Here is a 12,005-nt window from a genome sequence, read left to right on the forward strand (position 1 = left end):
AACAAAAAAAAGCGGTCACTTGTGCCACCACACTATGAAGGTTCAGGCATCATCTCTACACAACACCACAATCAAACACCACATTTTGAGCACTGACTAAAACTTTTTGAAAAAGAGCGCATAGCTACTGTCTGTGTTTGTCATCCTTCTCATTTTAAAGGTCGGCGCAGAGTAGTTAGATAACAGTGAGAGTTATGTGAGGAAGGAAGAAATATAGTGCTGGGGTAATCATTTTTTTCCCAGATCATCAACATTGTTTGTTTGAATGTAGTTGGTGTCTACCTCGTCAGCAGCTTAGCAGGACCAGAAAAAAGTCTGATATGTTACATCAGGCTGACAGCCACTGCTTTGTCTCTCTCTCTCTCTGTAACTCCTTCCCTCTGTGACTTTGCTGTTACGGTATTATTGTCAAATTCAGTTGAATATGTCAGGAAGCAGACAACCAATGTCACCGTTGGATCAATGCTGCTATGTGACCATCACATGAAGTTCACTTCCAAGTATGACATTAAATCATTCAGCAAACCATTCATCACATTCATTCAGTCTGTACAGTAAACATCCAGGTATTCTACGATAATGTCGGTCTCAGTAGCCAAACAGATAATATAAAAGCCTGACACTCATTCCTAGCTGCACCAAACTACATGCACCTTTGCAGTGCTGGGTTTTAATCTTTCATGTGTGAAACAATTAGGAAAAAACAGGGATTTAAACTTAGCAGCAGCCTGTAAAGAGTGTTCTGCTAACAATCACAAATTTAGGTACGTAAGAAATATCGTTTTCAGTCATTTTCATGGTTGGTATTCATTGATACTTGTATTGCTACTTATTTCTCTTTGAACAGACAGCCTGGCAACTTACTGAAAATGGAGTGGACCCTAATCGTCATCCTTGGTGGGTATTAGTTTTGACACTATGCTAAAAATGAATAGTTGCCAGGCAAATATTTTTTCATATCCGACGTAAATGTGTGAGAACTCTGTTACATCTAATGATTAAGCGTCACACTGTGAGTTTCTTTAGGTTGCTCCTTGGCTAGGAATTCCTACGGATGGACTTATCATTATTCAAACATCACCTTGAACTGGACCGAGGCCAGAAACTACTGCCAGACCCACTACACCGACATGGTGGTGTTCCAAAGCCAGGAAGAGAACGACCATGTGGTTAAACTGCTGCCACAGAGAGAAAAGAGCCCATATTTCTGGATTGGAATCACTAAAAACCACAAGAATGAAAGTTGGACTTGGGTTGGGAATAACAGCACTTGGATTGGTAATAACTCCTGGGCGCCCAATGAACCCAACAACAACCACTTCACAGAGTTCTGTGTGGAGATCTACGTCAACAAAGGAGAGAAATATGGAAAGTGGAATGATGAAAAATGTGCCAATAAAAAATCCCCACTTTGTTATAAAGGTATGTAAAAGTGTTACAGCTTTTAAAATGGTAGAGGATGTCTTAACTGTTGTTGCTGTTATCTTAACAGTCCAGTGCAACGCAACATCATGTGAAAGGGGGAGATGTGAGGAGACCATAGAAAACACAACCTGCATCTGTGAACCTGGCTTTAAGGGAGAAAGATGCCAAACAGGTGAGGATAAGTTGACATTTTTCAACATTTATACAATACACACGTGCTTAAGTGCCTCGTTCCCATCACTGTGATTATTCGTCCTATACTCAAGCAATTTACTGTAGTGATGGAGTCACATTGACCATTCAGAAGTTTTAGTCATTTGTGAAACAACACACAATTTACAGGCACACCTGAATTCAGTAAACCACTAGATCATCTAGGGAACAGCTGTATATAGTGGCACATATTTACATCTCTTTAGAAATTTACTCTCAACTGTCAACTGCACATTTTATTATCATTTCCCTAATAATAGTTCACTGACTGATCATTTTGGAAGAATTTTAACTTGGTCATCACAAGCCCAGCATCTGTTTCCTATGCTTCCTGGGGCCTGACTGAGGATCATATTCAAAACGCTGATAATAAATGCATCAGCTTTTGGTACGTTTTGTTTTTGTTCTCGGTGCACGACAACTTGCGATGAGGATTTTCTGCTGAATGGGACTTCCAGCTCTGAATGCACCTCCCTGAGCATGTGGAGCGCAGACATTCCACTGTGCTTTGGTAAAGCAAATGTTAAATTTATGACTACTAAGCAAGTCAAATCTGCATACCTTAAAATAGACAATGACAGGCCTGGAATTTCGTCGTTTTAGTGGCAAGGCCGTTTGGCCTTTTGTGTTGTCAATTTTTTGAGGGCACAAAGGCCATGAAATAAAACAATGATTTTAAGTTCACGTCTATAATGAATTTAATTTAAGGACTAATGACACTTCCGAGGAAGATTGCAGTCTCGGTCAAAACTATCAAGCAGGTAAAGAAACATCTACTACACTATTATGTCTGAAGATAAGAAAAATATTGAGCATATCTAACCGTATTAATCCATCACTCACTTCAAAAACTGTAAAACTTATTAAACCTATATCCTCCCATAATTTTTTTTCAATTGACACCGAATGATTCAAAGAGCATCTTCAGACTGTACTACTACACAGATTTTTGATTAATCAAAATTGAGTCTGGAGTGCATCAAAATGTTTCACAGTAAATGAAACATACAGTCTACAAGCAGGCTACTGATTAGCATAACCCATAAGAGCCCAGACCGATTTCTCAATCAAGGAAAATTATTGAGGCAATAAAATGAACTAAATCAACGACAATATATACATATATACATATACATATATATATATATACATATATATATATATACATATACATATATATATATATACATATATATATATATATATACATATATACATATATATATATTTCTGACCTTTTGTTTTTAAAAACAGCATTCTCATGTCTGAAATATTAAATACAAGCAAATTTGCAGAACACTGCAACACTGGCAGTAACAAAACGGTGCTAACTGTATAGATTAAAAAAGTGGCTATGAACAGCCAGCGCATGTCCCGTATCATGTTACGGCAGGAACAAGCAGTAGTAACATCCATGACCTTAAGCTTAAAACTCGACAAAGGAAAAACTTTGTCGACAGCTATACGTTGAAATTCCTATATTATACCGCTTCGAAAATACCGCTTCACCTTTGGAGCTTTCTCCCGCTGTGAGAGCTTAGAATTAGAATAAATCACTGTGTCCTGCACAGTGCCCGATATCTGCCGCCAAATCTCCTCGGATGCAGAGCGCTGCCATGATGGTTAACCTATACCAGATAGAGTATAAACACAGTCACACACGTATTCCCCGATCCCGAACATGACGTTCACCTATGCCCTTCCATTAACGATCATGTAACACATTTGATTTGTTTGGAAAATCTCTGACTTTCAGAGATTGGTCTTTATGGGAGTAGACCAAATCCTGTTGTTGAGCTGAAGCTTCCACGATGACACAGTCTGTCAGGCCGTCGAATGAGAAAATCATCATCAGAGCAAAATACCCGGGTCGACGTAGCTTTCGTGTTCACACGAAGCCGTATGGAGCCGAGACGATAAAATCCTCTCATAACGAGCGGGGCTTTGTTCGTTCATTAATTTATCGCAGTCCTACCTCAGTCAACTTTTTCTCTCTTCGGTGAAAATTCAACGTCACAGAGGTGGGTGAGGGTGCGTTTGATTAAGTCTCCTGGTTGGCTGATGATAGGTCGGTGTCAAGTTGTTATTATACCCCGTCCCAGCGGTTCATGCCAGACTCGAATCAGATCCACCACTGATGAGTTGCCCAACAAGAATCCAGACGTATTTTCAAGGCCACTGTGGCCATAAGGCATTTTTTTAAGGGCACAACGCCAAATTGAAATTCCTGCCCTGGACAATGACCGCAGTCTAGACTGATATCACTTCAGTAAAAATGCAAACCAACAAACATTTGGACAATTTTAACCTTTCTCTTTTCCTGTTCCTCTCCAGCCAGGAGGTGTCCACCACTGAACACTACCTCCCATAGCTCCTTACGCTGCTCAGATCCTCACGGAGAGTTCAGTTTTGGTTCACGCTGCACAACAACCTGTGAGGAGGGCTTTCTTCTGAATGGGACAGCTGACAATGAGTGCACCTCTCAGGGCACATGGAGGACAAACATTCCACTTTGTTTGGGTAAATAAAAACATCTGTGTCATAAGCCCAGCATCTGTTTCCCATGCTTCCTGGGGCATGACTGAAGATCATATTCAAAATGCTGCTAATAAATGCATACGCTTGTATGAGCTTTTTTTTTTTTTTTTTTTTAAAAAAAGGAGCCTATTTTAGGAAACTACTGTAAGACTTTACATAACGGAGTGACTGTTTAACCTATTTGTGCTCTCAGCTGTTGAATGCCCCCCTCTGTCTCAGCCTTATGATGGATACCTTAACTGCTCTGGAGGAAGCCAGGGGTACAACACAACCTGTCGGGTCAAATGCAACCTAGGTTTCTTCATGATTGGCCCCACTGCTATTACCTGTGGGGCCACCGGGGTCTGGAGTGGACCAAGACCTATTTGCGCAAGTAATTGTGTGAAGTTATTAAAAAGTTTCAATAGACATTGAATCAACAATCAGCACTGTGAACCAAGTCCGACCATTTCATGCACTGCTTTTGTTACCTGACAGGGATTCTGCTTCGAGTGGCTCATTAGTTGTCATTATTATAATCCAGGTCAACACACGTTCAGACCAAGTGCTGCATGATAAAGATCACTGTGTTTTGTTCCCTCAGACTACAAACAGGCTCTATTGGCTGTAGCTGGGTGTGGGAGCATCTCCACCATCTGCTGCTTCTGTTTTTGCTGGATGGAGCACAGAAAAAGTCAGTGTTTCTCAATTACGCTACACTAAACTAAGAGATGCAACACCGTCTCATTGCAACACACCTCAATAAAGATCTGTTTGCCTGCTCATTTCTCACAGGAAAGAAACTTGCCCAAGGAAGGTCAGTGTTGAAATGAAACATTTGTCTGAAGCAGCTCCACCCTATCCCACACTCTAAGGGTTAGTGCTGAGAGTTTTGCGTTAATGTCAGTCTACTTGTCCTTTACAGGCAGCCTGAGGAGGCAACACGTCCACCCAGCGGTGTGCAGGGATGAACAACCGTGGAACATCATTTATATCTCCTTCAAATGTTTATTTACTCATTTTAATTGTATAATTAATACATAAACCAAAACACTTTGTCGGATACCCAAGCTTTTATCTAATATACTCACACATTTATTTAGTGCATGAAATGATGTAAAGGTCCATGTGACGGTGTATCTCAATCATCAGTCTTGTACTAAGAGTAGATTTTTTTTCACAATAAACGTGAAAGTGTGATACATTATTGATGGATGTCTCTGGGTTTTTTGTGGGTGTGTGATGTGTGTTATGGGTGGCTGAGAGATATCTTCCTGAAAGGAAGCTGTGGTACAAGTGATATTACAAAATTGGCTATTGACTCATTCCCTGGAGGACTAACAATACTCCTTGACCTTGTGCAAAAAAGCAAGACAAGAGTAAGTGCCTGAAGAAAAATGGTGAGACATAAAATGTCACTGCAAGTGTTGTGAGAATTTATACTTGACCTTCAGGGAATTCACACTTTTTTTCTATCTTTTTCAGATGGCAGTTGATCTCAGAAGAGTCATGCCTCATCTAATGCTGATAGCTGTTCTGATGGTGTTTGCTCAAGGTGAGTCTACAGGATCCAGACACCAAACCCCTTCTACACCTTTTCACATTGATCTCATTGTTCGTGTATCGACTCTTAGACTTCAGCAGCAGAGGGCGAGCACAGGCATGGACGTACAACTACAGCACAGACCCAAACCGGAGATGGCAGGAGGCCCGCCAGTGGTGCCAGACGCACTTCACCGACATGGTGGCCATCCACAACCAGGAGGAGACTGAGTTCCTCAACAATCTGCTGCCGTCTCACTCAAAATATTACTGGATAGGGATTGAAAACGTGACAGGAGTGTGGACCTGGGTAGATACTAATCAGACTGTTCCTCGAGAGGCCCTAAATTGGGCGACATCAGAGCCTAGTAAGATACCAGGTCAGAACTGTGTGGAGATTTACATCAAGAGGGATGTAGAGCCGGGCAAGTGGAACAACGAGAAATGCACGAAAAAAAAAGGAACCATATGCTACACTGGTAAAACACTCTTTACTTTGTCTGATTGAGGAATTTACAGAGTGTATGAATAATATAAGATTTCTCATTTCACATCTGTAGTCTCTTGCCGACCTGATTCCTGCAGTGTTCATGGTGACTGTGTGGAGACCGTAGGAAATTATACCTGCAAGTGCCATCCTGGTTTCACAGGTCCACGCTGTGAAGAAGGTGAGGCGATATTGGGTGTAACACTTGAAATGTGAGATATAGTTATGGAACAAATTTGTAATAATATTATAATGAATAAAAGTGAATTACTCATGGATAATATGATGCCTTTCTATAGAGCACGTACGGAGACATTCCATTAATATCTAATCGGGTAATGATTATTTCACGAATATCTGACAATATCTTAACATTTAAAAAAAAAATACTCAAATGATCTCTAAAATCACAGAGTATAATACATCACCAATCTCACGTTCTTTGCTAATTATTTCCAACCAAACCAGAGACAGCAGTATTTTAAAATTGATATTCCTCTTGATTAATAAATTAGGAAATAATCAAAATAAATGCTGGACTTTCAGACATCTCCCAGTCTCTTCTCTTGTAGTATCCACTATTAAGAATACTCCTTGACTGAGAATTACTACTCGCCAACTCCTCATCATGCGTTGTTCCTAAATCCTCCCCTCAGTAACTCAGCACATTTTGATTTGTTGTCTCATAGGAGTGTTACCTGCAGTTTCATAATATTTGAAAAGCCCCTATCTTTTAACTGTGATGGCTGAAATAACATATCTTCATGTTTTCTTTTGAGCTATCGCATGCAAACCTCTGCCAGATCTGGATCAAGGTTCTAAGCACTGTTTCAATCCCTATGGGTCCAATCGTTTCAACTCTTCCTGTCATTTCCAATGTGAACTTGGCTTTTCGTTGGAGGGTGTGCCGCAGCTGCAATGCCAAGCTAGTGGAACGTGGAGCAACTCTTTTCCTCTGTGTCAAGGTATGACAAACAAATACCAACCATAGCTGTTATTTCAGTTGTCAAATCTACAAGGAAAATAATGCTTTACTACCCATCATAGTGGAACAGTGTCAGGTTCTGGACCACACCAAATTCAGCGATGGTGCTATGAGCTGCAGCCACCCCATCACACCTTTCAGCTACAATTCCACCTGTGAGTTCAGCTGTAAGGAAGGCTATGAGCTCATTGGACAGGACTGGATACACTGTGACCACAGTGGCCAGTGGTCTGCCAGTGTACCAACATGTACAGGTAAAGTCCCTGTTTTTAACTTTGAAGTTTAAACGAGTTAACCTAATTCAAATTCATGCAATTTCATGTAAGTGCTGTCATTTTCTGGAAAGCCTCACTGGATTTCGCATTTCTTTTTACTTTCTTTTTTGTAATGCTTGAAACCTGTTAACAGATTGATTGCCACATTTTACCAATTCGTAGTTGGCCTCAGTAAGCAGTCACATCCTGTCCAGACTGTACAGCAGAACAGTATCAGGTCACACCTGTCATCACTTTACTTCACACTCATTTATGTGGCCACTGAACATTGCGATTTTAACGTTGATAGGCAGTCACTGTTTTCCTTTACCAGAAATTATGCCTGCGTGATGAGTAATGCCTCCACAGCATGCATGTGCTGTGATTATAAAAGCGGAGTCATAACACACTTTTGTTAATGTGTTTCATGAAAACATTGATCTGAATCCCGTGTGTATATGTTTCCCATCACAGTGAAAAAGTGCCCCCCCATTGTCTTTCCTGTCACGGGCAATGTGACATGTGTGGACGCTGTGGAGCCTTTCTCCTTTGGCTCCCAGTGCAATTTCACCTGCCCGGAGGGCTACCTGGGAGATGACACGCTCACCTGTATGGCCTCGGGACAATGGAGCAAACCTACACCAACCTGCACAGGTGGCTCACGAATTATTTGCCGGCTTCTTTTAGGCAGCACAAGTTGCCTGAATGTGAACAAAGTTAAACAATGGTGTTTCCTCTTTTCTAGTTGTGCAGTGCAACAGTCTAATGGCTCCACTCAACGCCTATATGCAATGCCAAGATCCTAGAAAAGAGTTCAGCTATGGCTCAACATGCAGCGTGCAATGTGAGGAGGGATTTGATCTGATTGGCACAAACATGACGAAATGTTCCTCATGGGGCAACTGGAGTCATGCACTTCCTCTTTGTCAGGGTATGACCACACATGACTAAGCACATGACTAATTCACCCAAGAGTGAATTTTCAGTAAAAATACCACACAGTTAAAATGTGTTTACAACTGGTCTCTCCTTATCTGTTTTTCTTCAAGCTAAGAGGTGCAATCCAATTGATTCTCGTCCTCATGGTTCTCTGTCCTGCTCTGACCCGAATGGTTCGTTCCGTTTTCGCTCTCGGTGCACGACAACCTGCGATGAGGGTTTTGTGCTGAACGGGACTTCCAGCTCTGAATGCACCTCCCTGGGCTTGTGGAGCGCAGACATTCCACAGTGCCTGGGTAAAGCAAATGTTAAATGTCTGACTCCTAACCATTTCAAATCTGCATACTTTAAAATTTACAATGACCACGGTCTAGACTGATGTTACTTCACTAAAATAGCAAACCAACAAACATTTGGACAATTTTAACCTTTCTCTTTTCCTGTTCCTCTCCAGCCAAGAGGTGTCCACCACTGAACTCTACCTCCCATGGCTCCTTACGCTGCTCGGATCCTCACAGAGAGTTCAGTTTTGGTTCACGGTGCACAACAACCTGTGACGAGGGCTTTCTTCTGAACGGGACAGTTGACACAGAGTGCACCTCTCAGGGCACGTGGAGGACAAACGTTCCACTTTGTTTGGGTAAATAAAAATATCTGTGTCATAAATCCTGTCAGAAATTACTTAAATGGTTTAGATTATACGTTTAGATGAGTGTATCTCTTGAGTTAACAGCATCTCAGTCCTTCTCTGCTTCTGTTTCATCACCAGCTAAGAGATGTCCTACTCTCAGGCCTCCTGTTCATGGCTCTTTTTTGTGCTCTGATCCTCACGGAGAGTTCAGTTTTGGTTCTCAGTGCGCAACAACCTGCGAGGAGGGCTTTCTTCTGAATGGGACGGCTGACACTGAGTGCACCTCTCAGGGCACGTGGAGCAAAAGCATCCCAGAATGCTTTGGTAAAAACAGTGCCCGTCTAGTGGTCAGACCTCTGCATACAAGAACAAAAGATTTTTATGGCTCTAAGTAAATGGAATAACCGAACTCTACTGCGATGTACAGATTTTAAATTGTTCTGTTTCTCTCTATGTTTGATTTTCTTTAAGCTACAAGATGCCCTGTCCTCAGCTCTCCCTCTCATGGCTCCTTAGTCTGCTCTGATCCCCATGGAGAGTTCAGTTTTGGTTCTCAGTGCACAACAACCTGTGAGGAGGGCTTTTTCCTGAACGGGACAGCTGACGCTGAGTGCACCTCTCAGGGCACTTGGAGCAGAGAAATGCCTCGGTGTCAGGGTAATAAATCACTGCTCTTGTCACATCAGTGTTACTACATCGGTAGTCATGTCTGACACAATGAAAAGATGAACTGAGCTAAAGTTTGTGTTTAATGTTATTCACAGCACGTCAGTGCCCTCTACTGGCCGATGTGCCTCAGCATGGCAAGATGAACTGCAGCCATCCACATTCTCCCTTCAGTTATGGCTCACACTGTGACTTTGAATGCAGTGAGGGCTTCCGGCTAAGAGGAGCATCAGCAGTGATGTGCAGCAACTCGGGCCGCTGGAGTCGAGATCTACCCACCTGCCAGCGTGAGCCCTCTGCATTACTTTAAACGTACTGGTTTGTCTTCCTGCACTTGTAATTACACACAGAATCATGACAGCCTCTGTCCCTTTCAGCTGTACAGTGTAAGACCATCAGTTCCTTGTCTTCACACCACTCTATGAACTGCTCTCATCCACTGGGGCATTTCAGCTTTGGCTCTAAGTGTGTGTTCACCTGTAAAGAGGGGTTCTCCTTGAACGGGACAGCAGCACTGCTTTGTTCCTCCACTGGCGTTTGGAGTGACAACCTGCCCAGCTGCGAGGGTAAATACATTTTTGTAATTAAACTTACCCTTTGTTTGAATGTTTCTATTATTTATAAAAATGCAGTGTTTCTGAGGTAGATGTGTCCAGCCTTTATTCCCCCATCAAAGATAACCACAGTGATAAGTGATGGTGCTAAACTATAAGAAAAAGACAGAAATTTCAAAGACTTTCATTCATTTGAGTCTTTCTGTGTGTTTATCTGTGAAGGTATGTCAGTGGGGACTGCCATGTTGCTCTATACTGGTGTTGGTGGAGCCTCTGCTATTGTGATTCTCATCTTGGTGGGACTGGCTTTGTTGGTCATGATGCGATTTAAGAAGAAAGGTGAGACCTGTCATAATGACACCGAATCATTCACACCATACAAATACAGGGTGCTAATGTCTAATCCTAACTTTTGATCTTTGAAGGAAATATGGTCGTATCTGACGTCCAGTGGGAGGACAGAGATAATCCAGCGTTTGAATTCTGATTTCTTTGTTTCTTTCTTTATTAAATTCAATGCATGCTCTTTCTTCTTAATATTATTAATATAAAAAGCACTGTATTGCATGGCATGGCATGGTCCCAAAACTGATAATTCCAATTTCCACTCAGTACATATCATTATTATACAATACATGCACGATAAACATACATAATTATATGTGCAGCTTTTGCTTTTTATTGTGCTTGGTTGTCGATTAATGATCAATAAAGTGTCAGCTTGAAAAATGGTTTCTAATTTTGTTTCCCTTTTCTTTTACCTGGCTTGCCCTGTGTGGCAAATCAAGGATTGTATCAGTGCTGGCATTATTTTAACATTGTCCACTATCATATGGTACAATATGGGATGACCCTGTTGTGCCTGTGCTGTCACATTTGACACTCGGACACTGCTGGGTCACTGGGCAGATAATCTCTGAGCTTGCCAAACCGCCACAAAGTGTCAGTTTAGCACGTTTAGTAACCAGGAAGCTGATGTCACAGAGTTGATAGAAGGTGATCTATTATCAATCTCAACTCATTGTGTCAAATGTGGCACTGATCCACAGTAAGAGGGGCCAATCAGTAACTAATGTACAATCGATACTAAAAAAAAAAAAAAAGGTGACTATATTGGGGATGATAAAACCTTTTTCATCTGTCTGTTCCAAGAGTATATCCCAGACATCATATGTGTGCTGCAAATGGGCTTCGGGGTGTCTTCAGCAGAGCATGTGCATCTGTCTTGGCGCTGCAACAGCATGAAGCCAATTATAGCAGTTAAAAGACAGAGGGTTTGTGGCCTGTGCTTGGCATGAAGGGTGCAATAAATAACCGAACTGTTGACAGGAAACGGTTTGGCCAGCATCAGAATAATAATGAGGTTATTGCTACCTGCTGCGACCGTATGATCACGGTTTGATTATTTTTCTCCCCCCACCCCCCACCCCATTGCTGCTGGCAGCCGTATATGCATGCCAACTGTGCACAGACTCGCGCATTAGAAGGGAAAAGGCCCCGCAGGTAACCACCTTGGCTTCCTTCCCTGATATTTAAGTCTTGCTTTTCTCCCCTAATCTACCTAAAGGCACAAGGCAATGCATTATGATGCGGCAGCCCGTACAACAAAGAGTGTTGTTCCTCCTAACACATGAGCATGCACACATGCGCATGCCAGCAGACACTTTGAGCAGATACAGACACAGATACAAGTGTGGGACTCACAGAAACACAAGTATGAGTGTGCTCTGCTGCACACTTCTTCAGCTCCGCTTGGCAGTAGCGTACTACGCTGACAGACAGTTAGATTGTT

General features: G+C 42.0%; 2 protein-coding genes across 3 annotated transcripts; both read left to right on the top strand.

Annotated features, from left to right (window-relative positions):
- Positions 1 to 654: 654 nt before the first annotated feature.
- Positions 655 to 5,362, top strand: LOC125009028 (P-selectin-like). The gene is made up of 9 exons (XM_047586516.1): positions 655 to 764; positions 848 to 897; positions 1,027 to 1,422; positions 1,493 to 1,597; positions 3,973 to 4,158; positions 4,370 to 4,549; positions 4,760 to 4,849; positions 4,951 to 4,972; positions 5,081 to 5,362. Exons 2-9 carry the CDS (start codon positions 870 to 872, stop codon positions 5,124 to 5,126), a joined length of 1,053 nt encoding a protein of 350 aa, XP_047442472.1. The 5' UTR covers positions 655 to 764; positions 848 to 869; the 3' UTR covers positions 5,127 to 5,362.
- Positions 5,363 to 5,441: 79 nt separating this feature from the next.
- LOC125009024 (selectin P) lies at positions 5,442 to 10,952 on the top strand. 2 transcript variants are annotated; one of them, XM_047586509.1, is made up of 16 exons: positions 5,442 to 5,534; positions 5,641 to 5,710; positions 5,790 to 6,176; positions 6,258 to 6,365; positions 6,964 to 7,149; positions 7,232 to 7,423; positions 7,898 to 8,077; positions 8,169 to 8,354; positions 8,473 to 8,658; positions 8,817 to 9,002; positions 9,132 to 9,317; positions 9,465 to 9,650; positions 9,758 to 9,946; positions 10,037 to 10,225; positions 10,436 to 10,552; positions 10,639 to 10,952. In XM_047586509.1, exons 2-16 carry the CDS (start codon positions 5,641 to 5,643, stop codon positions 10,698 to 10,700), a joined length of 2,610 nt encoding a protein of 869 aa, XP_047442465.1. In that variant the 5' UTR covers positions 5,442 to 5,534; the 3' UTR covers positions 10,701 to 10,952. The 2 variants fall into 2 exon arrangements, with proteins under 2 accessions (XP_047442465.1, XP_047442466.1); XM_047586510.1 differs by having other exon boundaries at positions 5,466 to 5,555.
- Positions 10,953 to 12,005: the final 1,053 nt, after the last annotated feature.

Source organism: Mugil cephalus, chromosome 6, assembly GCF_022458985.1.
Source record: "Mugil cephalus isolate CIBA_MC_2020 chromosome 6, CIBA_Mcephalus_1.1, whole genome shotgun sequence".
Taxonomy (NCBI): domain Eukaryota; kingdom Metazoa; phylum Chordata; class Actinopteri; order Mugiliformes; family Mugilidae; genus Mugil; species Mugil cephalus.